We start from the raw sequence: 27,150 nt of genomic DNA on the forward strand, positions 1-27,150 counted from the left end.
TAAACCACAACAAAACAAGTCATGTTTACAGTGTTAAACCACAATAAACAAGTCATGTTTACAGTGTTAAACCACAACAAAACAAGTCATGTTTACAGTGTTAAACCACAATAAACAAGTCATGTTTACAGTGTTAAACCACAACAAAACAAGTCATGTTTACAGTGTTAAACCACAACAAAACAAGTCATGTTTACAGTGTTAAACCACAATAAACAAGTCATTTTTACAGTGTTAAACCAAAATAAACAAGTCATGTTTACAGTGTTAAACCAAAATAAACAAGTCATTTTTACAGTGTTAAACCAAAATACACAAGTCATGTTTACAGTGTTAAACCAAAATAAACAAGTCATGTTTACAGTGCTAAACCAAAATAAAGTCGACAAAACCACAATAAACATACTTTCTCTTGGTGCAAGATGTTGCTCTTCACTTAGCTATACCAGACAGCTGGTTGTAGAGTGTTGATAAGCCAGAAGGATACCAGACAGCTGGTTATAGAGTGTTGATAAGCCAGAAGGATACCAGACAGCTGGTTATAGAGTGTTGATAAGCCAGAAGGAATACAAGGGAAGGGGGGGGGGGGGGGATACCTAGTCAGTTGTACAACTGAATGCCTTCAACTGAAATGTGTCTTCCGCATTTAACCCTCTGAATCTGAGGGGGGGGGGGGCTGCCTTAATCAACATCCACGTCTTCGGCGCCCGGGGAACAGTGGGTTAACTGCCTTGTTCAGGGGCAGAACGACAGATTCAACCTAAAAAAAACACATGTGTGGTATTAAAAGGGATATGGATTTGGACCCGGGACAATTATCCATATCCATCATTATGTTCTTCTCCCACAAAGACTTCTTTAAGTAGCTGGTAATCAGATGAGTGCTTTTACAGCAACACGTCATTGTCACGACTTCCGCCAAAGTTGGTGCCTCTCCTTGTTCGGGCGGCGTTCGACGTCACCGGCTTTCCAACTGCCACCGATCTACGTTTCTTTTTCCATTTGTTTTGTCTTGATTGTACACACCTGGTTCCCATTACGTTATAATTTATTCCCTGTTTAACCCTCTGGTTCCCACATGGTTTTGTGCGTGTTTGTTCTTTGTTTAGTGTTCAAGACTTCTGGGAGCTGGTGTGTGTTTTCCCCTGCGTGGAAATGTTGTCGTTTCTTTTCGAGTAAAGTACGTCTTTTAGTCAGTTATGTGTCCTGACTCCGTCCTAACCGCTGCACAACGACACTTGACAGTCATTGGTACAAGATGCTGCCACTTCCTAGTTTCTGTGTCCTAAAAAACTTGAGTGCTATTTTCATTCTAATGAGTGTCTTTACCCTTTTAATCAATACTCCCTCGTATTTCCTTGCATGTGATGTGATACATCATGTGGAAATAGGATCTAGTAAATGTGTCAGAGGTTGTATGTATGTGGCCAGTTTTCTCCCTGCACCACCAACACACTATTGATTTGTCTAAACCCCTGTTTCTGTCCTTTAATGTTGTTGACTACTCTATGTGCATTTAATGCATGGTATAAACTGGGTGGTTCCAGCCCTGAATGCTGATTGGTTGACAGCCGTGGTATATCAGAACGTATACCACCGGTATGGCAAAACATGTATTTTTACTGCTCTAATTACGTTGGTAACCAGTTTATAATAGCAGTAAGGCACCTCTGGGGTTTGTGGTATATGGCCAATATACCACGCTAAGGGCTGTGTCCAGGCACTACGCAATGCATCCATAATGTATCTGCATTAATAGTGGTATTGATGTTTCACAATATCACTTACCCCGCCAGTGTTGTGATTGGCTGTGAAATTGATTTCTCCCCCCAGGCCCGGCTTCTGTTGTCAAAATGGGAAAACTGTTTTGACTTTATTTTATCTAGTGGAAACCGGGGCAAACAATCAACGTTGTCATTTCCTGGTTGCTAAAATTCTACACAGTTCACTCACTTTCAGTTTGTGAGAAAACACCACCTGAGTAGTGTAGGGAATCATTGTACCATCTAAATCACGGGGAGATATAGTTTCAATAACAAACAATATCGTTTTTACAGATGTTCAAAACTGGTGGACGAAACCGAAAGTAAAAACTGAAGCGCGAGTCTCCACCGTGTTACCAAAGACAGTACAGTATGAAGATAAGCAGAAACTGCTTCTCCAATAGAAATCCCCGATCACGCTTCTAGGCGATGTCATGGCGACGTTGGCTAGCTAAGCTCGTGCACAGCAACACGTCATCTGGTCTAACGGTCGTCTAGCGCTGAACTGCACATGTGCAGGCCGTCAAATCGAAGGTACACCTTTGATATAAAGTCGTTTTCAACCAATTCGAACGTGTCAGTTTGTCACTGGTTGTAGTAAGAACATGTTCGACTACTTAAGACATTGTCTCCAATCTAGGTTGTGCCTTTAGATTTCGAGAAAATTAACAACTAAGAAATAATTTTTCGGTCTGTCTGCATATTTCAAGACGTAACATATTGGGGTGCAGTTAGATACCCGATCGGTTGGACGATATTATTCTCATCAATTATCTTGAAAAAATGGATACTTAAAAATTGGAAACCAACTAATCTTCCATCTTTAAGACAATGAAAAAAAGAATATGCTTCAGTAACTAAATAGTGAAAGAGCGACGGAGGGGAACAAAATGATGCAATTTGAGGAAATGTGGCGGAAAGTAGAGCAGGTACTGGAGATATGGGTGAGAACAGGTGGGACTGGGCAGGGTGATGTTGTGTCTCTGAGATAGGGGTGAGAACAGGTGGGTCTGGGCAGGGAGATGTTGATGTTTGTGTCTCTGAGATATGGGTGAGAACAGGTGGGTCTGGGCAGGGAGATGTTGATGTTTGTGTCTCTGAGATAGGGGTGAGAACAGGTGGGACTGGGCAGGGAGATGTTGATGTTTGTGTCTCTGAGATATGGGTGAGAACAGGTGGGACTGGGCAGGGAGATGTTGATGTTTGTGTCTCTGAGATATGGGTGAGAACAGGTGGGTCTGGGCAGGGAGATGTTGATGTGTGTGTCTCTGAGATAGGGGTGAGAACAGGTGGGTCTGGGCAGGGAGATGTTGATGTTTGTGTCTCTGAGATAGGGGTGAGAACAGGTGGGTCTGGGCAGGGAGATGTTGATGTTTGTGTCTCTGAGATAGGGGTGAGAACAGGTGGGTCTGGGCAGGGAGATGTTGATGTTTGTGTCTCTGAGATAGGGGTGAGAACAGGTGGGTCTGGGCAGGGTGATGTTGTGGATGTTTGTGTCTCTGAGATAGGGGTGAGAACAGGTGGGTCTGGGCAGGGTGGTGTTGATGTGTGTGTCTCTGAGATAGGGGTGAGAACAGGTGGGTCTGGGCAGGGAGATGTTGTGGATGTTTGTGTCTCTGAGATAAGGGTGAGAACAGGTGGGTCTGGGCAGGGTGATGTTGTGGATGTTTGTGTCTCTGAGATAAGGGTGAGAACAGGTGGGTCTGGGCAGGGAGATGTTGATGTTTGTGTCTCTGAGATATGGGTAAAAACAGGTGGGTCTGGGCAGGGTGATGTTGATGTGTGTGTCTCTGAGATAAGGGTGAGAACAGGTGGGTCTGGGCAGGGTGGTGTTGATGTGTGTGTCTCTGAGATAGGGGTGAGAACAGGTGGGTCTGGGCAGGGTGATGTTGTGGATGTTTGTGTCTCTGAGATAGGGGTGAGAACAGGTGGGTCTGGGCAGGGTGATGTTGATGTGTGTGTCTCTGAGATAAGGGTGAGAACAGGTGGGTCTGGGCAGGGAGATGTTGATGTTTGTGTCTCTGAGATATGGGTGAGAACAGGTGGGTCTGGGCAGGGTGATGTTGATGTTTGTGTCTCTGAGATAAGGGTGAGAACAGGTGGGACTGGGCAGGGTGATGTTGATGTGTGTGTCTCTGAGATAGGGGTGAGAACAGGTGGGTCTGGGCAGGGTGATGTTGTGGATGTTTGTGTCTCTGAGATAGGGGTGAGAACAGGTGGGTCTGGGCAGGGTGATGTTGTGGATGTTTGTGTCTCTGAGATAGGGGTGAGAACAGGTGGGTCTGGGCAGGGTGATGTTGTGGATGTTTGTGTCTCTGAGATAGGGGTGAGAACAGGTGGGTCTGGGCAGGGTGATGTTGTGGATGTTTGTGTCTCTGAGATAGGGGTGAGAACAGGTGGGTCTGGGCAGGGAGATGTTGATGTTTGTGTCTCTGAGATAGGGGTGAGAATAGGTGGGTCTGGGCAGGGTGATGTTGTGGATGTTTGTGTCTCTGAGATAGGGGTGAGAACAGGTGGGTCTGGGCAGGGTGATGTTGATGTGTGTGTCTCTGAGATAGGGGTGAGAACAGGTGGGTCTGGGCAGGGTGATGTTGATGTGTGTGTCTCTGAGATAGGGGTGAGAACAGGTGGGTCTGGGCAGGGTGATGTTGTTGATGTTTGTGTCTCTGAGATAGGGGTGAGAACAGGTGGGTCTGGGCAGGGTGATGTTGATGTGTGTGTCTGTATGTTGTCCTTTATATGTGGATGTTTCGTATTGTTTGAAAAAAACAATAAACATACAAAAAATGTAAAATGATAAATGGAATGCAGGGGGGGAGGTTTGTTTTGAATGCAGACTAGTGTTTTTGTAATTCACCTAGCTTCCACATGGGGGAGAAATACTGTGTGTAGCGCCTTTAATCCTTAAGAGTCTATTGATGCACCCGTGTGTCAATCTAAGTAACATCATTTAAAAATCCCTATGAAAATCCATCAGTTTAAGCTTGAGATATCATTTTTTTTTGGTGTGGGCTGCATCTCAATCCACCACAAGCGCCTACTGTATGTCGGCCTTCTGCATCTGCGTTGGAAGGAGGCAGAGCTACTGCAAACCATGAGACATCCCCAAAATTGATCTTCTCACGAAAACGTCTGTAGAGGCTGAACTGTTTGGCCTACACAACCAATATGCACTTTCCACCGAACACGATGGTGTTCTCCGTTTTGATCTACGACCCCCACAAGTGTCACGGGACTCGTCTGAAGGTAACCCGTTACTGGTTTAATTATTGCAGTGAGCTACAATGACTTCGGAAAGTATTCAGACCTCTTGACTTTTTCCACATTTTGTTATGTTACAACCTTATTCTAAAATGGATTAAATTGTTTTTTTTCCTTCATCAATCTACACACGATACCCCATAATGACATCACAATACCCTATAATGACATCACAATACCCCATGATGACGAAGCAAAAACAGGTTTTTAGAATCTGAAATATCCAATTTACATAAGTATTCAGACCCTTTACTCAGTACTTTGTTGAAGCACCTTTGGCAGCGATTACAGCCTCGATTCTTCTTGGGTATGAAGTTTGGCACACCTGTATTTGAAGAGTTTTTTCCATTCTTCTCTACAGATCCTCTCAAGCTCTGTCAGGTTGGATGGGGAGTGTTGCTGCACAGCTATTTTCAGGTCTCTCCAGAGATGTTCGATCGGGTTCAAGTCCGGGCTCTGGCTGGGCCACTCAAGGATATTCAGAAACTTGTCCCGAAGCCACTCCTGCGTTGTCTTTGCTGTGTGCTTAGGGTCGTTGTCCTATTGGAAAGTTGAACCTTCGCCCCAGTCTGAGGTCCTGAGCGCTCTGGAGCAGGTTTTCATCAAGGATCTCTCTGTACTTTGCTCCGTTCATCTTTCCCCCGATCCTGACTATTCTCCCAGTCCCTGCCGCTGAAAAACATCCCCACATCATGATGCTGCCACCACCATGCTTCACCGTAGGGATGGTGCCAGGTTTCCTCCAGACGTGATGCTTGGCATTCAGGCCAAGGAGTTCAATCTTGGTTTCATCAGACCAGAGAATCTTGTTTCTCATGGTCTGAGAGTCTTTAGGTGCCTTTTGGCAAACTCCAAGCGGGCCGTCATGTGCCTTTTACTGAGGAGTGGCTTCCGTCGGGCCACTCTACCATAAAGGCCTGATTGGTGGAGTGCTGCAGAGATGGTTGTCCTTCTGGAAGGTTCTCCCATTTTCACAGATGAACTCTAGAGGTCTGTCAGAGTGACCATCGGGTTCTTGGTCACCTCCCTGACCAAGGCCCTTCTCCCCTGATTGCTCAGTTTGGCCGGGCGGCTCTAGGAAGACTTGGTGGTTCCAAACGTCTTCCGTTTAAGAATGATGGAGGCCACTGTGTTCTTGGAGACCTTCAATGCTGCAGAAAAGCTTTGGTACCCTTCTCCAGATCTGTGCCTCGACATAATCCTGTCTCGGAGCTCTACGGACATTTTCTTCGACCTCATGGCATGGTCAACTGTGGGACCTTATATAGACAGGTGTGTGCCTTTCCAAATCATATCAAATCAATAGAATTTACCACAGGTGGACTCCAATCAAGTTGTAGAAACATCTCAAGGATGATCAATGGAAACAGGATGCACCTGGGCTTAATTTCATGTCTCATAGCAAAGGGTCTGAATATTTATGTAAATAAGGTATTTCAGTTTTTTATTTTTAATACATTTGCAAAAATGTCTAAAAAACAGTTTTTGCCTTGTTATTATGGGGTATTGTGTGTAGATTGATGAGGAAAACATGTATTTTTTTATCAATTTAAGAATAAGGCTGTAACTTAACAAAATGTGGAAAATGTCAAGGGGTCTGAATACTTTCCGAATACACTTTAAATCAGGGTCACACAGAGTGTTTCTTGATAGTCTTTAACAAATCTACCTTGAAACAAAAGTATACACCTCACACACATGGTTATGGGCTTTAAATAAGAAGACACCTGTACCGTGTCAGATACAGAGTTGAAATGTATTACATTATTAGGATGCATCTCAATATTACACTTTATATACATCACAGAAGACTGAAATATCACAGAACTGTTTGACATAGAAACACCAGATTTTCGTCTGCTTTTTTGAAATAATGTTTATTCATGATGAAATTATGAATAATCTGAATAACATTCCACCCATGAGGCCACTAGGTCATGGGACTACAGGAGAGGGCTATAAAATGAATGGACGTGTGGAGGTAGTTTTGTGCCAACAAAAATAAGGGGTTAATTATGTATCCAAAAAAACGTTCATATTTCCTGAGCTTTCTTATATCTCCTGGATACGGGACAGACACTTATTCCTTATTGTTTTGGGACTGTTTTTCCAGTTATGAATATGTTATTCAATATGTTTCTATGGGCTATAGTAGTAAAGGCTAAATTCAGTATTTTTATCAAATATTTTTGTAATATTGTTTTTGGGTTACCTACAAGTCAAATAGTTAAAGGATCTATGGTATGACCATATTAAAACAATGACATATGTTAGATATTATAAGACTCTGGTAAAGGTCAAGTATAGAGGATGACAATGTTCAAACATGAAGATGTATCATGCATTACTAGGCTATTTGACTATCTCCAGCCTGCCTATTTGACTATCTCCAGCCTGCCTGTTTGACTATCTCCAGCCTGCCTATTTGACTATCTCCAGCCTGCCTATTTGACTATCTCCAGCCTGCCTATTTGCCTATCTCCAGCCTGCCTATTTGACTATCTCCAGCCTGCCTATTTGACTATCTCCAGCCTGCCTATTTGACTATCTCCAGCCTGCCTATTTGACTATCTCCAGCCTGCCTATTTGACTATCTCCAGCCTGCCTATTTGCCTATCTCCAGCCTGCCTATTTGACTATCTCCAGCCTGCCTATTTGACTATCTCCAGCCTGCCTATTTGACTATCTCCAGCCTGCCTGTTTGACTATCTCCAGCCTGCCTATTTGCCTATCTCCAGCCTGCCTATTTGACTATCTCCAGCCTGCCTATTTGACTATCTCCAGCCTGCCTATTTGACTATCTCCAGCCTGCCTATTTGACTATCTCCAGCCTGCCTATTTGACTATCTCCAGCCTGCCTATTTGACTATCTCCAGCCTGCCTATTTGCCTATCTCCAGCCTGCCTATTTGACTATCTCCAGCCTGCCTATTTGACTATCTCCAGCCTGCCTATTTGACTATCTTCAGTCAGCCTGTTTCACTATCTCCAGCCTGCCTATTTGACTATCTCCAGCCTGCCTATTTGCCTTTCTGACTCTTGTATAAATATAATCTTCCTGATGTGGTTTTGGCTTCTGTTGTTCTTTGCATTCTGCTGCCAAAACAGTGGCCGGTTTACAGGACGTTCAGGAGGTTACAATGATGTTTACAATGACATCATAAAGGCCATTTATTATACTAGGAGCTACAAGGAATAATGACATCATAAAGGCCATTTATTATACTAGGAGCTACAAGGAATAATGACATTATAAAGGCCATTTATTATACTAGGAGCTACATGGAATAATGACATCATAAAGGCTTATTTCCTTGCATGGTGAACTTTATGAACTTTAGTCTCTCTAAACTAGTGTCTCTGTAACATCGGCTGCATCTACAATGGCCCTCTATTCTGTTAAACAGTGCACTAGTATAGAAGGATTTTGGGGGCCATTTTGGCTTTGTTTCTGTCCAGTGTGTAGCCTGATGTAAATGAGCTCTGAGAGAGGTTGCTCTGCTGCGTATTAAAGAATTAGGGCTACAGACCAGAGAAATGTAAAGGTTATTTCCGGATTTGAGCTGAAATGTGAAGCGTTTACTGTGAATGCAGTGTCCTCTAACATGTAGGAACATTGCCTTTAAATTTCAATCACGTGGTCACTTCCGTGATACGGATTGAAATAGAGCACTTATTCCTTGTAGGCTATTTGTTGTTTTAATCTAAAGGAAACAGACAATACTGTCCAAGCAAAAAAGGCAGTCATTGCTCATCGTGTGGAAATTAGAAAAAGATTGCTTTTATTTACCTTGGTTTCACAGTAACTTTATGCAGTTACTGCTAACATGACCCACATTTTCTCCTGAACACAATACAATAGAGGCAGGATACTTGTCCACATGATTAAGGACGTATTTAATGTAGAAAAAAAATGACATTAACTCTTTTTCAACCAAATGAGCAGTTAGTGTTTTTTTGCTTGGTAGGGCAGAATACCCATCTGTCTTGCCTGTCTGGATCACAGAGTACTGGGTGTTTTCTGCTTGGTAGGGCAGAATACCCATCCGTCTTGCCTGTCTGGATCACAGAGTACTGGGTGTTTTCTGCTTGGTAGGGCAGAATACCCATCTGTCTTGCCTGTCTGGATCACAGAGTACTGGGTGTTTTCTGCTTGGTAGGGCAGAATACCCATCTGTCTTGCCTGTCTGGATCGAAGAGTACTGGGTGTTTTCTGCTTGGTAGGGCAGAATACCCATCTGTCTTGCCTGTCTGGATCCCAGAGTACTGGGTGTTTTCTGCTTGGTAGGGCAGAATACCCATCTGTCTTGCCTGTCTGGATCACAGAGTACTGGGTGTTTTCTGCTTGGTAGGGCAGAATACCCATCCGTCTTGCCTGTCTGGATCACAGAGTACTGGGTGTTTTCTGCTTGGTAGGGCAGAATACCCATCCGTCTTGCCTGTCTGGATCACAGAGTACTGGGTGTTTTCTGCTTGGTAGGGCAGAATACCCATCCGTCTTGCCTGTCTGGATCACAGAGTACTGGGTGTTTTCTGCTTGGTAGGGCAGAATACCCATCCGTCTTGCCTGTCTGGATCACAGAGTACTGGGTGTTTTCTGCTTGGTAGGGCAGAATACCCATCTGTCTTGCCTGTCTGGATCCCAGAGTACTGGGTGTTTTCTGCTTGGTAGGGCAGAATACCCATCTGTCTTGCCTGTCTGGATCACAGAGTACTGGGTGTTTTCTGCTTGGTAGGGCAGAATACCCATCTGTCTTGCCTGTCTGGATCACAGAGTACTGGGTGTTTTCTGCTTGGTAGGGCAGAATACCCATCTGTCTGGATCACAGAGTACTGGGTGTTTTCTGCTTGGTAGGGCAGAATACCCATCCGTCTTGCCTGTCTGGATCACAGAGTAGTGGGTGTTTTCAGCTTGGTAGGGCAGAATACCCATCCGTCTTGCCTGTCTGGATCACAGAGTACTGGGTGTTTTCAGCTTGGTAGGGCAGAATACCCATCCGTCTTGCCTGTCTGGATCACAGAGTACTGGGTGTTTTCTGCTTGGTAGGGCAGAATACCCATCCGTCTTGCCTGTCTGGATCACAGAGTACTGGGTGTTTTCTGCTTGGTAGGGCAGAATACCCATCTGTCTTGCCTGTCTGGATCACAGAGTACCGGGTGTTTTCTGCTTGGTAGGGCAGAATACCCATCTGTCTTGCCTGTCTGGATCACAGAGTACTGGGTGTTTTCTGCTTGGTAGGGCAGAATACCCATCTGTCTTGCCTGTCTGGATCACAGAGTACTGGGTGTTTTCTGCTTGGTAGGGCAGAATACCCATCCGTCTTGCCTGTCTGGATCACAGAGTAGTGGGTGTTTTTATCCTCTTAAAAGCTGAGATCTGTGATAGGAGCTATAGCACCACTGGCACCCTATTCCCTATGTAGTACACTACTTTTTTACCAGAGTGCTATTGGCCCTGGTCAAACGTAGTGCACTACATAGGGACTAGGGTGGTATTTGGGACACGAATGAAGTATTACTGAGAAGTGAAACTGTTATTTCTAAGGAAGGCCAGAGCAGAGAGGGAGGAATGTGGTGGAGAATATCACAGGATCCTTTAAAATGAGAACAGTGACTTTATGCTTTTAAATGCCATCTGGCCCACTGTTGATTGGCAGCCGTGGATTCATTACAGTTGCATGTGGCAAACAAAAGGTTCGGCAAACAAATGCTACGAGATTGTTTCGGATTACAATACAGAAGTGAAACTGATTTAATGTATAATTTGAAGACAAGTTGTAGCAGTTCCCTGATATGAGGTGAACGTTGTACAACCATCATTCAGGCTACGGCCCAACTCACCACTCACTGTTTAAATAGAGATGGCTCCTAAATGTACACGTCTTATCCATGTGGGCACAAGCAGCAACTAGTTAGCCGCCTACCCACCGACTAACCCAACGGGCCCTGGTCAAAAGTAGCACACGTTATAGGGAATAGGGTGCCATTTGGGATGGGATCTAGCATTGAGGGGGTGTTACAGTGAGGTAATCAATACTTAGCTGAGGATCAAAACCTGAGGTACTAGCACTATTCTGCCTGGTTCCACAACCTCATTAACCGGTCCTAGTAGACCCAGCTATTCTGCCTGGTTCTACAGCCTCATTAACCCGGTCCTAGTAGACCCAGCTGTTCTGCCTGGTTCCACAACCTCATTAACCGGTCCTAGTAGACCCAGCTATTCTGCCTGGTTCTACAGGCTCATTGACCAGTCCTAGTAGACCCAGCTGTTCTGCCTGGTTCTACAGCCTCATTGACCGGTCCTAGTAGACCCAGCTGTTCTGCCTGGTTCTACAGCCTCATTGACCAGTCCTAGTAGACCCAACTATTCTGCCTGGTTCCACAGCCTCATTTACCCGGTCCTATGAGACCCAGCTATTCTGCCTGGTTCCACAGCCTCATTAACAGGCCCTAGGAGACCCAGTGGGTTGTGAACACAGCCTCATTAACAGGCCCTAGGAGACCCAGTGGGTTGTGAACACAGCCTCATTAACTAGGAGACCCAGTGGGTTGTGAACACAGCCCCATTAACAGGCCCTAGGAGACCCAGTGGGTTGTGAACACAGCCTCATTAACAGGCCCTAGGTGACCCAGTGGGTTGTGAACACAGCCTCATTAACAGGCCCTAGGAGACCCAGTGGGTTGTGAACACAGCCTCATTAACAGGCCCTAGGAGACCCAGTGGGCTGTGAACACAGCCTCATTAACAGGCCCTAGGAGACCCAGTGGGTTGTGAACACAGCCTCATTAACAGGCCCTAGGAGACCCAGTGGGTTGTGAACACAGCCTCATTAACTAGGAGACCCAGTGGGTTGTGAACACAGCCCCATTAACAGGCCCTAGGAGACCCAGTGGGTTGTGAACACAGCCTCATTAACAGGCCCTAGGTGACCCAGTGGGTTGTGAACACAGCCTCATTAACAGGCCCTAGGAGACCCAGTGGGTTGTGAACACAGCCTCATTAACAGGCCCTAGGAGACCCAGTGGGCTGTGAACACAGCCTCATTAACAGGCCCTAGGAGACCCAGTGGGTTGTGAACACAGCCTCATTAACAGGCCCTAGGAGACCCAGTGGGTTGTGAACACAGCCTCATTAACAGGCCCTAGGAGACCCAGTGGGTTGTGAACACAGCCTCATTAACAGGCCCTAGGAGACCCAGTGGGTTGTGAACACAGCCTCATTAACAGGCCCTAGGAGACCCAGTGGGTTGTGAACACAGCCTCATTAACAGGCCCTAGGAGACCCAGTGGGTTGTGAACACAGCCTCGTTAACAGGCCCTAGGAGACCCAGTGGGTTGTGAACATAGCCTCATTAACAGGCCCTAGGAGACCCAGTGGGTTGTGTACACAGCCTCATTAACAGGCCCTAGGAGACCCAGTGGGTTGTGAACACACCTCATTAACAGGCCCTAGGAGACCCAGTGGGTTGTGAACATAGCCTCATTAACAGGCCCTTTGAGACCCAGTGGGTTGTGAACACAGCCTCATTAACAGGCCCTAGGAGACCCAGTGGGTTGTGAACACAGCCTCATTAACTAGGAGACCCAGTGGCTTTTGAACACAGCCTCATTAACAGGCCCTAGGAGACCCAGTGGGTTGTGAACACAGCCTCATTAACAGGCCCTAGGAGACCCAGTGGGTTGTGAACACAGCCTCATTAACTAGGAGACCCAGTGGCTTTTGAACACAGCCTCATTAACAGGCCCTAGGAGACCCAGTGGGTTGTGTACACAGCCTCATTAACAGGCCCTAGGAGACCCAGTGGGTTGTGAACACACCTCATTAACAGGCCCTAGGAGACCCAGTGGGTTGTGAACATAGCCTCATTAACAGGCCCTTTGAGACCCAGTGGGTTGTGAACACAGCCTCATTAACAGGCCCTAGGAGACCCAGTGGGTTGTGAACACAGCCTCATTAACTAGGAGACCCAGTGGCTTTTGAACACAGCCTCATTAACAGGCCCTAGGAGACCCAGTGGGTTGTGAACACAGCCTCATTAACAGGCCCTAGGAGACCCAGTGGGTTGTGAACACAGCCTCATTAACAGGCCCTAGGAGACCCAGTGGGTTGTGAACACAGCCTCATTAACAGGCCCTAGGAGACCCAGTGGGTTGTGAACACAGCCTCATTAACAGGCCCTAGGAGACCCAGTGGGTTGTGAACACAGCCTCGTTAACAGGCCCTAGGAGACCCAGTGGGTTGTGAACACAGCCTCATTAACAGGCCCTAGGAGACCCAGTGGGTTGTGAACACAGCCTCATTAACAGGCCCTAGGAGACCCAGTGGGTTGTGAACACACCTCATTAACAGGCCCTAGGAGACCCAGTGGGTTGTGAACACAGCCTCATTAACAGGCCCTAGGAGACCCAGTGGGTTGTGAACACAGCCTCATTAACAGGCCCTAGGAGACCCAGTGGGTTGTGAACACAGCCTCATTAACTAGGAGACCCAGTGGCTTTTGAACACAGCCTCATTAACAGGCCCTAGGAGACCCAGTGGGTTGTGAACACAGCCTCATTAACAGGCCCTAGGAGACCCAGTGGGTTGTGAACACAGCCTCATTAACTAGGAGACCCAGTGGCTTTTGAACACAGCCTCATTAACAGGCCCTAGGAGACCCAGTGGGTTGTGTACACAGCCTCATTAACAGGCCCTAGGAGACCCAGTGGGTTGTGAACACAGCCTCATTAACTAGGAGACCCAGTGGCTTTTGAACACAGCCTCATTAACAGGCCCTAGGAGACCCAGTGGGTTGTGTACACAGCCTCATTAACAGGCCCTAGGAGACCCAGTGGGTTGTGAACACAGCCTCATTAACTAGGAGACCCAGTGGCTTTTGAACACAGCCTCATTAACAGGCCCTAGGAGACCCAGTGGGTTGTGTACACAGCCTCATTAACAGGCCCTAGGAGACCCAGTGGGTTGTGAACACAGCCTCATTAACAGGCCCTAGGAGACCCAGTGGGTTGTGAACACAGCCTCATTAACTAGGAGACCCAGTGGCTTTTGAACACAGCCTCATTAACAGGCCCTAGGAGACCCAGTGGGTTGTGAACACAGCCTCATTAACAGGCCCTAGGAGACCCAGTGGGTTGTGAACACAGCCTCATTAACAGGCCCTAGGAGACCCAGTGGGTTGTGAACACAGCCTCATTAACAGGCCCTAGGAGACCCAGTGGGTTGTGAACACAGCCTCATTAACAGGCCCTAGGAGACCCAGTGGGTTGTGAACACAGCCTCATTAACAGGCCCTAGGAGACCCAGTGGGTTGTGAACACAGTGTGAGAATCTCTCATCCAATGTAGGCCTGGTATTTATAAGGACAAGATTCCTCCCAGTAAACGTCAACCTGCCATGTTTTCCAGCCTCCGCCGTAGTGTGCACTGAATAAAACACTAATGGTTTGTATCTACTGTCAATGTCCTCCTCTCCCCTCCATTATGCAAGCATATTGATTTAGTTATCAACCTCATGATTTGCACAGTAGCGTAGACCGAGGTAACTGACCCCATGACCCCACCACATAAACGATGCCTATATTTATGTGGTTATAGATCCACTACAGACCCATCCCTCAGCTGTTTACCAAAACAAAGGTCATCTGCCGTGTTGTGGTTTGAATCCCAGATTGCCACTTTAAGCAGTAAAACGGGTATTAAAATGTGTTTTTCTGTTCTCCATCACCACGATGCTTCAAGGAAATTAGCCTTGTGTTGTATCGTCATGGTGGAAGTTAGTCAGTACCTCCTACCTGCTGATGACTGTGGTCTTGAGGCTGAATGAACAGGTCTCCATTGTGTTAACATTGTGTCAGCATCATGAGGTCACCTCCAGGGTCGGAAACCGTAGTAGGAGTGAACCTTGTCATTCCAGAAACTTCATAGGCTATTACACCCTGTGTGTGTGTGTGTGTGTGTGTGTGTGTGTGTGTGTGTGTGTGTGTGTGTGTGTGTGTGTGTGTGTGTGTGTGTGTGTGTGTGTGTGTGTGTGTGCATAAAGCATACTGCCTGAATGAAATGAAAATATGTGGAGAATAAAATAGAAAAGACTCACTACTGTTTTACATTTCTGAGACGTTAATACACCATGAATACACCCTACATAGACATGAATACACCCTATATAGACATTAATACACCCTACATAGACATGAATACACCCTATATAGACATTAATACACCCTACATAGACATGGATACACCCTATATAGACATTAATACACCCTACATAGACATGGATACACCCTACATAGACATGAATAAACCCTTCACTAAACTAACACAGCCTCAGACGCATAGACATGAATAAATCCTACATAGACATGAATAAATCCTACATAGACATGAATTAATCCGACATAGACATGAATAAACCCTACATAGACATGAATAAATCCTACATAGACATGAATAAATCCTACATAGACATGAATTAATCCTACATAGACATGAATAAACCCTACATAGACATGAATAAATCCTACATAGACATGAATAAATCCTACATAGACATGAATTAATCCTACATAGACATTAATAAATCCTACATAGACATGAATTAATCCTACATAGACATGAATAAATCCTACATAGACATGAATAAATCCTACATAGACATGAATAAATCCTACATAGACATGAATTAACCCTACATAGACATGAATAAATATTACATAGACATGAATTAATCCTACATAGACATGAATAAACCCTTCACTAAACTAACACATAGCCTTAGAGGCATAGACATGAATAAACCCTACATTAACCTCAAATTCACTACACATTTTAAATGTCCTGCATTTCAGGAAAGTTATCCTGCAACACTGTGATCAAATTAAGATCCTACTCTCAGACTCTAAGGGCATAGAGATAATTGAATGCTGAAAGGCAGACAGACTTAATCTGTAGGCTGGCAGACGTGGACTGGGCCCAAATGACATCCTACTCCCTACATAGTGCACTACTTTTAACCAGAGTCCAATGGGCCCTGGTCTGCAGTAGTGCACTATATAGGGAATAGGGAGCCATTTGGAACGTAGGGTAGTACTCCTGTGGGTCCTGGTTGGCAGAGCATGGCATAACCCTACTGGACATTTCACACAACATGAATACTGCCGGTTTGTATTTTAATGTGTAAAGAATATGATTTCAATGTAATTCCACTAGTTGGGTCCCAAATGGCACCCTATTCCCTATGGGCCCTGGTGAAGCACTTAATAGGGATAGGTTGCCATTTGGGACACAATGACAGTCCCCTTCTAATCCCTGTCCCGTCGGCCTGGGACACATCTGTCCCTTTGCTCCTCTGTCTCTCTGTCCCTCTGTCTCTTTGTCTCTCTGCTCCTCTGTCTCTCTGCTCCTCTGTCTCTCTGTCCCTCTGTCTCTTTGTCTCTCTGCTCCTCTGTCTCTCTGCTCCTCTGTCTCTCTGTCCCTCCGCTCCTCTGTCTCTCTGTTCCTCTGCTCCTCTGTCTCTCTGTCCCTCTGCTCCTCTGTCTCTCTGTCCCTCTGCTCCTCTGTCTCTCTGTCCCTCTGTCTCTCTGTCTCTCTGTCCCTCTGCTCCTCTGTCTCTCTATCTCTCTGTCCCTCTGCTCCTCTGCCTCTCTGTCCCTCCGCTCCTCTGCCTCTCTGTCCCTCTGCTCCTCTGTCTCTCTGTCCCTCTGCTCCTCTGTCCCTCTGTCCCTCTGCTCCTCTGTCTCTCTGTCCCTCTGCTCCTATGTCTCTCTGTCCCTCTGCTCCTCTGTCTCTCTGTCCCTCTGCTCCTCTGTCTGTCTGTCCCTCTGCTCCTCTGTCTCTCTGTCCCTCTGTCCCTCTGCTCCTCTGTCTCTCTGTCCCTCTGCTCCTCTGTCTCTCTGTCCCTCTGCTCCTCTGTCTCTCTGTCCCTCTGCTCCTCTGTCTCTCTGTCCCTCTGCTCCTCTGTCTCTCTGTCCCTCTGTCCCTCTGTTCCTCTGTCTCTCTGTCCCTCTGCTCCTCTGTCTCTCTGTCTCTCTGTCCCTCCGCTCCTCTGTCTCTCTGTCCCTCTGCTCCTCTGTCTCTCTGTCCCTCTGTCTCTCTGTCCCTCTGCTCCTCTGTCTCTCTGTCCCTCTGCTCCTCTGTCTCTCTGTCCCTCTGTCTCTCTGTCCCTCTGCTCCTCTGTCTCTCTGTCCCTCTGCTCCTCTGTCTCTCTGTCCCTCTGTCTCTCTGTCCCTCTGCTCCTCTGTCTCTCTGTCCCTCTGCTCATCTGTCCCTCTGCTCCTCTGTCTCTCTGTCCCTCTGCTCCTCTGTCCCTCTGTCCCTCTGTTCCTCTGTCTCTCTGTCCCTCTGCTCCTCTGTCTCTCTGTCCCTCCGCTCCTCTGTCTCTCTGTCCCTCTGCTCCTCTGTCTCTCTGTCCCTCTGTCTCTCTGTCCCTCTGCTCCTCTGTCTCTCTGTCCCTCTGCTCCTCTGTCTCTCTGTCCCTCTGTCTCTCTGTCCCTCTGCTCCTCTGTCTCTCTGTCCCTCTGCTCCTCTGTCTCTCTGTCCCTCTGTCTCTCTGTCCCTCTGCTCCTCTGTCTCTCTGTCCCTCTGCTCATCTGTCCCTCTGCTCCTCTGTCTCTCTGTCCCTCTGCTCCTCTGTCCCTCTGTCCCTCTGTTCCTCTGTCTCTCTGTCCCTCTGCTCCTCTGTCTCTCTGTCTCTCTGTCCCTCCGCTCCTCTGTCTCTCTGTCCCTCTGCTCCTCTGTCCCTCTGCTCCTCTGTCTCTCTGCTCCTCTGTCTCTCTGTCCCTCTGTCCCTCTGCTCCTCTGTCTCTCTGCTCCTCTGTCTCTCTGCTCCTCTGTCTCTCTGTCTCTCTGTCTCTCTGTCCCTCTGTCCCTCTGCTCATCTGTCTCTCTGCTCCTCTGTCTCTCTGTCCCTCTGCTCCTCTGCCTCTCTGTCCCTCTGTCTCTCTGTCCCTCTGTCCCTCTGCTCCTCTGTCTCTCTGCTCCTCTGTCTCTCTGTCCCTCTGTCCCTCTGCTCCTCTGTCTCTCTGTCCCTCTGCTCCTCTGTCTCTCTGTCCCTCTGCTCCTCTGTCTCTCTGTCCCTCTGTCTCTCTGTCCCTCTGCTCCTCTGTCTCTCTGCTCCTCTGTCTCTCTGTCCCTCTGCTCCTCTGTCTCTCTGTCCCTCTGCTCCTCTGTCCCTCTGTCCCTCTGCTCCTCTGTCTCTCTGCTCCTCTGTCTCTCTGTCCCTCTGTCCCTCTGCTCCTCTGTCTCTCTGCTCCTCTGTCTCTCTGTCCCTCTGCTCCTCTGTCTCTCTGTCTCTCTGTCCCTCTGTCCCTCTGCTCATCTGTCTCTCTGCTCCTCTGTCTCTCTGCTCCTCTGTCTCTCTGTCCCTCCGCTCCTCTGTCTCTCTGTTCCTCTGCTCCTCTGTCTCTCTGTCCCTCTGCTCCTCTGTCTCTCTGTCCCTCTGCTCCTCTGTCTCTCTGTCCCTCTGTCTCTGTCTCTCTGTCCCTCTGCTCCTCTGTCTCTCTGTCCCTCTGCTCCTCTGTCTCTCTGTCCCTCTGTCTCTCTGTCCCTCTGCTCCTCTGTCTCTCTATCTCTCTGTCCCTCTGCTCCTCTGCCTCTCTGTCCCTCCGCTCCTCTGCCTCTCTGTCCCTCTGCTCCTCTGTCTCTCTGTCCCTCTGCTCCTCTGTCCCTCTGTCCCTCTGCTCCTCTGTCTCTCTGTCCCTCTGCTCCTTTGTCTCCCTGTCCCTCTGCTCCTCTGTCTCTCTGTCCCTCTGCTCCTCTGTCTCTCTGTCCCTCTGCTCCTATGTCTCTCTGTCCCTCTGCTCCTCTGTCTCTCTGTCCCTCTGCTCCTCTGTCTGTCTGTCCCTCTGCTCCTCTGTCTCTCTGTCCCTCTGTCTCTCTGTCCCTCTGCTCCTCTGTCTCTCTGTCCCTCTGTCCCTCTGTCCCTCTGCTCCTCTGTCTCTCTGTCCCTCTGCTCCTCTGTCTCTCTGTCCCTCTGCTCCTCTGTCTCTCTGTCCCTCTGCTCCTCTGTCTCTCTGTCCCTCTGTCCCTCTGTTCCTCTGTCTCTCTGTCCCTCTGCTCCTCTGTCTCTCTGTCTCTCTGTCCCTCCGCTCCTCTGTCTCTCTGTCCCTCTGCTCCTCTGTCTCTCTGTCCCTCTGTCTCTCTGTCCCTCTGCTCCTCTGTCTCTCTGTCCCTCTGCTCCTCTGTCTCTCTGTCCCTCTGTCTCTCTGTCCCTCTGCTCCTCTGTCCCTCTGCTCCTCTGTCTCTCTGTCCCTCTGTCTCTCTGTCCCTCTGCTCCTCTGTCTCTCTGTCCCTCTGCTCATCTGTCCCTCTGCTCCTCTGTCTCTCTGTCCCTCTGCTCCTCTGTCCCTCTGTTCCTCTGTCTCTCTGTCCCTCTGCTCCTCTGTCTCTCTGTCTCTCTGTCCCTCCGCTCCTCTGTCTCTCTGTCCCTCTGCTCCTCTGTCCCTCTGCTCCTCTGTCTCTCTGCTCCTCTGTCTCTCTGTCCCTCTGTCCCTCTGCTCCTCTGTCTCTCTGCTCCTCTGTCTCTCTGCTCCTCTGTCTCTCTGTCTCTCTGTCTCTCTGTCCCTCTGTCCCTCTGCTCATCTGTCTCTCTGCTCCTCTGTCTCTCTGTCCCTCTGCTCCTCTGCCTCTCTGTCCCTCTGTCTCTCTGTCCCTCTGTCCCTCTGCTCCTCTGTCTCTCTGCTCCTCTGTCTCTCTGTCCCTCTGTCCCTCTGCTCCTCTGTCTCTCTGTCCCTCTGCTCCTCTGTCTCTCTGCTCCTCTGTCTCTCTGTCCCTCTGCTCCTCTGTCTCTCTGTCCCTCTGTCCCTCTGTCCCTCTGCTCCTCTGTCTCTCTGTCCCTCTGCTCCTCTGTCTCTCTGCTCCTCTGTCTCTCTGTCCCTCTGCTCCTCTGTGTCTCTGTCCCTCTGCTCCTCTGTCTCTCTGTCCCTCTGTCCCACTGCTCCTCTGTCTCTCTGCTCCTCTGTCTCTCTGTCCCTCTGTCCCTCTGCTCCTCTGTCTCTCTGCTCCTCTGTCTCTCTGTCCCTCTGCTCCTCTGTCTCTCTGTCTCTCTGTCCCTCTGTCCCTCTGCTCATCTGTCTCTCTGCTCCTCTGTCTCTCTGTCCCTCTGCTCCTCTGCCTCTCTGTCCCTCTGTCTCTCTGTCCCTCTGTCCCTCTGCTCCTCTGTCTCTCTGCTCCTCTGTCTCTCTGTCCCTCTGTCCCTCTGCTCCTCTGTCTCTCTGTCCCTCTGCTCCTCTGTCTCTCTGCTCCTCTGTCTCTCTGTCCCTCTGCTCCTCTGTCTCTCTGTCTCTCTGTCCCTCTGTCCCTCTGCTCCTCTGTCTCTCTGTCCCTCTGCTCCTCTGTCTCTCTGCTCCTCTGTCTCTCTGTCCCTCTGCTCCTCTGTCTCTCTGTCCCTCTGTCCCTCTGCTCCTCTGTCTCTCTGCTCCTCTGTCTCTCTGTCCCTCTGCTCCTCTGTCTCTCTGTTCCTCCGCTCCTCTGCCAGGCTCCATCCCTGCTCTGTGTCCTGACTCTCAGGTCCTGTCATGTCCTTCCAGACAGGACTGACTTCTTCTCCGTAGTAATGACATGTCCTTCCAGACAGGACTGACTTCTTCTCCATAGTAATGACATGTCCTTCCAGACAGGACTGACTTCTTCTCCATAGTAATGACATGTCCTTCCAGACAGGACTGACTTCTTCTCCATAGTAATGACATGTCCTTCCAGACAGGACTGACTTCTTCTCCATAGTAATGACATGTCCTTCCAGACAGGACTGACTTCTTCTCCATAGTAATGACATGTCCTTCCAGACAGGACTGACTTCTTCTCCATAGTAATGCTTGTTTTCTTTTTCCTCCTTCTTCAGGGGAAATGGTAATCGCCCCTCCCACATCGGCTCAGCTGAGATACGGTAAGAGAGGAAGAAAACAAAGAGAGAGATGTCTTTGAAAAGAGAGATATATATATGAAACAGTGGAGAACGCTGGAGGATTCATATATGAAACAGTGGAGAACGCTGGAGGATTCATATATGAAACAGTGGAGAACGCTGGAGGATTCATATATGAAACAGTGGAGAACGCTGGAGGATTCATATATGAAACAGTGGAGAACGCAGGAGGATTCATATATGAAACAGTGGAGAACGCTGGAGGATTCATATATGAAACAGTGGAGAACGCTGGAGGATTCATACAGTATATCACAAAAGTGAGTACACCCCTCACATTTTTGTAAATATTTGAGTATATCTTTTCATGTGACAACACTGAAGAAATGATACTTTGCTACAATGTAAAGTAGTGAGTGTACAGCTTGTATAACAGTGTAAATTTGCTGTCCCCTCAAAATAACTCAACACACAGCCATTAATGTCTAAACCGCTGGCAACAAAAGTGAGTACACCCCTAAGTGAAAATGTCCAAATTGGGCCCAATTAGCCATTTTCCCTCCCCGGTGTCATGTGACTCGTTAGTGTTACAAGGTCTCAGGTGTGAATGGGGAGCAGGTATGTTAAATTTGGTGTCATCGCTCTCACACTCCCTCATACTCATACTGACTGGAAGTTCAACATGGCACCTCATGGCAAAAAACTCTCTGAGGATCTAAAAAAAAGAATTGTTGCTCTACATAAAGATGGCCTGGGCTATAAGAAGATTGCCAAGACCCTGAAACTGAGCTGCACCACGGTGGCCAAGACCATACAGCGGTTTAACTGGACAGGTTCCACTCAGAACAGGCCTCGCCATGGTCGACCAAAGAAGTTGAGTGCACGTGCTCAGCGTCATATCCAGAGGTTGTCTTTAGGAAATAGACGTATGAGTGCTGCCAGCATTGCTGCAGAGGTTGAAGGGGTGGGGGGTCAGCCTGTCAGTGCTCAGACCATACGCAATACACTGCATCAAATTGGTCTGCATGGCTGTCGTCCCAGAAGGAAGCCTCTTCTGAAGATGATGCACAAGAAAGCCCGCAAACAGTTTGCTGAAGACAAGCAGACTAAGGACATGGATTACTGGAACCATGTCCTGTGGTCTTATGAGACCAAGATAAACTTATTTGGTTCAGATGGTGTCAAGCGTGTGTGGCGGCAACCAGATGAGGAGTACAAAGACAAGTGTGTCTTGCCTACAGTCAAGCTTGGTGGTGGGAGTGTCATGGTCTGGGGCTGCATGAGTGCTTCCGGCACTGGGGAGCTACAGTTCATTGAGGGAACTATGAATGCCAACATGTACTGTGACATACTGAAGCAGAGCATGATCCCCTCCCTTCGGAGACTGGGCCGCAGGGCAGTATTCCAACATGATAACGACCCCAAACACACCTCCAAGACGACCACTGCCTTGCTAATAAAGCTGAGGGTAAAGGTGATGGACTGGCCAAGCATGTCTCCAGACCTAAACCCTATTGAGCATCTGTGGGGCATCCTCAAACGGAAGGTGGAGGAGTGCAAGGTCTCTAACATCCACCAGCTCCGTGATGTCGTCATGGAGGAGGACTCCAGTGGCAACCTGTGAAGCTCTGGTGAACTCCATGCCCAAGAGGGTTAAGGCAGTGCTGGAAAATGATGGTGGCCACACAAAATATTGACACTTTGGGCCCAATTTGGACATTTTCATTTAGGGGTGTACTCACTTTTGTTGCCAGCGGTTTAGACATTAATGGCTGTGTGTTGAGTTATTTTGAGGGGACAGCAAATTTACACTGTTATACAAGCTGTACACTCAGTACTTTACATTGTAGCAAAGTGTTATTTCTTCAGTGTTGTCACATGAAAAGATATACTCAAATATTTACAAAAATGTGAGGGGTGTACTCACTTTTGTGATATACTGTATATGAAACAGTGGAGAACGCTGGAGGATTCATATATGAAACAGTGGAGAACGCTGGAGGATTCATATATGAAACAGTGGAGAACGCAGGAGGATTCATATATGAAACAGTGGAGAACGCAGGAGGATTCATATATGAAACAGTGGAGCACGCTGGAGGATTCATATATGAAACAGTGGAGAACGCTGGAGGATTCATATATGAAACAGTGGAGAACGCAGGAGGATTCATATATTAAACAGTGGAGAACGCTGGAGGATTCATATATGAAACAGTGGAGAACGCTGGAGGATTCATATATGAAACAGTGGAGAACGCTGGAGGATTCATATATGAAACAGTGGAGAACGCTGGAGGATTCATATATGAAACAGTGGAGAACGCTGGAGGATTCATATATGAAACAGTGGAGAACGCAGGAGGATTCATATATGAAACAGTGGAGAACGCTGGAGGATTCATATATGAAACAATGGAGAACGCTGGAGGATAGGCACATGAAACAGTGGAGAACGCTGGAGGATTCATATATGAAACAGTGGAGAACGCTGGAGGATTCATATATGAAACAGTGGAGAACGCTGGAGGATTCATATATGAAACAGTGGAGAACGCTGGAGGATTCAATAATGAAACAGTGGAGAACGCTGGAGGATTCATATATGAAACAGTGGAGAACGCAGGAGGATTCATATATGAAACAGTGGAGAACGCAGGAGGATTCATATATGAAACAGTGGAGAACGCTGGAGGATTCATATATGAAACAGTGGATAACGCTGGAGGATTCCTATATGAAACAGTGGAGAACGCTGGAGGATTCCTATATGAAACAGTGGTGTCTCTTCACTTGTAAATGTTTTTCCCCCCAGATTTGTTTCCTCCCTGTCACTGTGCTCACAGACACATTCCCAGCCCACATATTCTACCAGGGCTGAACTGATGACTATCATGCAGTATAGCCGGGTTGATGACTAGAGTGGAAAAGACTTCCACATTGATGACCAATAGGGGTTAGAATGAGTTCATTCGGGTTCAAGACAGATTCCTTTGCTTTTGATTAGTTGAATCAGAAGGCCAATGTTTTGCAGCACCTCCCTATTTTGGTCTCGTACCAGAGAACATTTGTCCAGAAGTAGGACGGACTACCGCGGGCTGAGTTATGTAGAACTCCCTCTTCTCCCCGTTTGTAACTGCCAACATGTTCATCCAGGTTCACTGTGTCTCATCACTTCTTCAGGTTTCCAGTACATGTGTGGGATGTTAAATGGGATGTTGTGTGTGTTCTTTCTTTTGGCAGTTCTTCTACACAACGCCATTCCTTTTGTAGGATTTGGTTTTCTGGACAATGCCATCATGATTGTAGCTGTAAGTTACACCACTTTATCAAATGAATATCGTGTTTAGATCTGTGTCGCTGTGGTGGATCTCTATCCATACTAGTATTACAGTAATACTAGATATATTATACAGTAATATGTGGTAGACCTCTATCCATACTAGTATTACAGTAATACTAGATATATTATACAGTAATATGTGGTAGCCCTCTATCCATACTAGTATTACAGTAATACTAGATATATTATACAGTAGTATGTGGTGGATCTCTATCCATACTAGTATTACAGTAATACTAGATAGATTCTACAGTAATATGTGGTAGCCCTCTATCCATACTAGTATTACAGTAATATTAGATATATTATACAGTAATATGTGGTAGACCTCTATCCATACTAGTATTACAGTAATACTAGATAGATTCTACAGTAATATGCTGTAGCCCTCTATCCATACTAGTATTACAGTAATACTAGATATATTATACAGTAATATGCTGTAGCCCTCTATCCATACTAGTATTACAGTAATACTAGATAGATTCTACAGTAATATGCTGTAGCCCTCTATCCATACTAGTATTACAGTAATACTAGATATATTATACAGTAATATGCTGTAGCCCTCTATCCATACTAGTATTACAGTAATACTAGATAGATTCTACAGTAATATGCTGTAGCCCTCTATCCATACTAGTATTACAGTAATACTAGATAGATTCTACAGTAACATGTGGTGGATCTCTATCCATACTAGTATTACAGTAATACTAGATAGATTCTACAGTAATATGTGGTAGACCTCTATCCATACTAGTATTACAGTAATGCTAGATATATTCTACAGTAATATGCTGTAGCCCTCTATCCATACTAGTATTACAGTAATACTAGATAGATTCTACAGTAATATGTAGTAGCCCTCTATCCATACTAGTATTACAGTAATGCTAGATAGATTCTACAGTAATATGTGGTAGACCTCTATCCATACTAGTATTACAGTAATGCTAGATATATTCTACAGTAATATGTGGTAGACCTCTATCCATACTAATATTACAGTAATATTAGATATATTCTACAGTAATATGCTGTAGCCCTCTATCCATACTAGTATTACAGTAATACTAGATAGATTCTACAGTAATATGTGGTCGATCTCTATCCATACTAGTATTACAGTAATACTAGATATATTATACAGTAATATGTGGTAGCCCTCTATCCATACTAGTATTACAGTAATACTAGATATATTATACAGTAATATGTGGTAGCCCTCTATCCATACTAGTATTACAGTAATACTAGATATATTATACAGTAATATGTGGTAGCCCTCTATCCATACTAGTATTACAGTAATACTAGATAGATTCTACAGTAATATGTGGTAGAGATCTGTTTCATGAACATTGAAGTGAGAATCTGGTATCTGTCATTTACTGTAACTAGAGAGTTGCTAAGTTCTATTTTATCTTTTCAAAACATTTACATTCCTTTTTTTGCCACTTAGCAGACTCCTTTATCCATATCTAACTCACTTAACCTCATTCAAAGACTTTCATTCTGTGGGACACAAATGACTCACTGAAGTTGAATAGAAAAGCTTAGCTTTCAGCGGTGCTTTTTCATTACAGCATGAAACACATACTATATAAACATATATCACGTGTTGGGTTTTCCCACATGGCCTTAACAAATAACAACAGAGAATCCATGATGGTGTTTGTGGGTTTTTGTTTTTCAGGGCACGCAGATCGAGTTGTCCATAGGTGTGATCCTTGGGATTTCAACCATGGCAGGTATGTCGAAACCAGAAATAATCTGCGAGTCCCTAATGGGACCATAGTCCCTGTGTAGTTCACTATATGGGGAATAGGGTGCCATTTGGTCCCTGTGTAGTTCACTATATGGGGAATAGGGTGCCATTTGGTCCCTGTGTAGTTCACTATATGGGGAAAAGGGTGCCATTTGGTCCCTGTGTAGTTCACTATATGGGGAATAGGGTGCCATTTGGTCCCTGTGTAGTTCACTATATGGGGAAAAGGGTGCCATTTGGTCCCTGTGTAGTTCACTATATGGGGAATAGGGTGCCATTTGGTCCCTGTGTAGTTCACTATATGGGGAATAGGGTGCCATTTGGTCCCTGTGTAGTTCACTATATGGGGAAAAGGGTGCCATTTGGTCCCTGTGTAGTTCACTATATGGGGAATAGGGTGCCATTTGGTCCCTGTGTAGTTCACTATATGGGGAATAGGGTGCCATTTGGTCCCTGTGTAGTTCACTATATGGGGAATAGGGTGCCAATTGGTCCCTGTGTAGTTCACTATATGGGGAATAGGGTGCCATTTGGTCCCTGTGTAGTTCACTATATGGGGAAAAGGGTGCCATTTGGTCCCTGTGTAGTTCACTATATGGGGAAAAGGGTGCCATTTGGTCCCTGTGTAGTTCACTATATGGGGAATAGGGTGCCATTTGGTCCCTGTGTAGTTCACTATATGGGGAATAGGGTGCCATTTGGTCCCTGTGTAGTTCACTATATGGGGAATAGGGTGCCATTTGGGATCCAGTCTATATGCTTTGAAATGTTTTTTGTATATTTACAGTACCTAGTGAAAGTCTACACGCCCCTTGCACAGTTTTAAGATTACATTTCAAAAGGGATTACATTTCAAAAGGGATTACATTTCAAAAGGGATTACATTTCAAAAGGGATTACATTTCAAAAGGGATTACATTTAAAAAGGGATTACATTTAAAAAGGGATTACATTTAAAAGGAGATTACATTTGATTTTCCCCCTACAGGTCTACACAACCTACTCCATATTTTCAAAGTTAAAAAAAAGTTACGTAAAATGTTCCAAATTAGTTAAATAAAAAAATTTCCTGAAGACGTCTTGATTGCGTATGTCTTCACCCCCCAGAGTTAATACTTGGGTGAAGCACCTTTGGCAGCCATGACAGCGGT

At 46.5% G+C, this 27,150-nt stretch overlaps 1 protein-coding gene across 7 annotated transcripts in view; it reads left to right on the plus strand.

Annotated features, from left to right (window-relative positions):
- Positions 1-27,150, plus strand: part of LOC129856859 (transmembrane protein 65-like) — an 86,849-nt gene that overhangs the window by 20,087 nt on the left and 39,612 nt on the right. For all 7 annotated transcript variants that reach the window (XR_008759824.1, XR_008759826.1, XR_008759823.1 and 4 more), the window contains exons 3-5: positions 20,862-20,906; positions 24,129-24,196; positions 25,928-25,982. Coding sequence is in view for 1 of the 7 variants with exons in the window: in XM_055924591.1 (XP_055780566.1) it covers positions 20,862-20,906; positions 24,129-24,196; positions 25,928-25,982 (168 nt within the window). In the remaining 6 variants the exon portion in view is untranslated. The remainder of the gene's footprint in view (positions 1-20,861; positions 20,907-24,128; positions 24,197-25,927; positions 25,983-27,150) is intronic.

Source organism: Salvelinus fontinalis, chromosome 6 (genome assembly GCF_029448725.1).
Source record: "Salvelinus fontinalis isolate EN_2023a chromosome 6, ASM2944872v1, whole genome shotgun sequence".
In the NCBI taxonomy this organism is placed as follows: Eukaryota; Metazoa; Chordata; class Actinopteri; order Salmoniformes; family Salmonidae; genus Salvelinus; species Salvelinus fontinalis.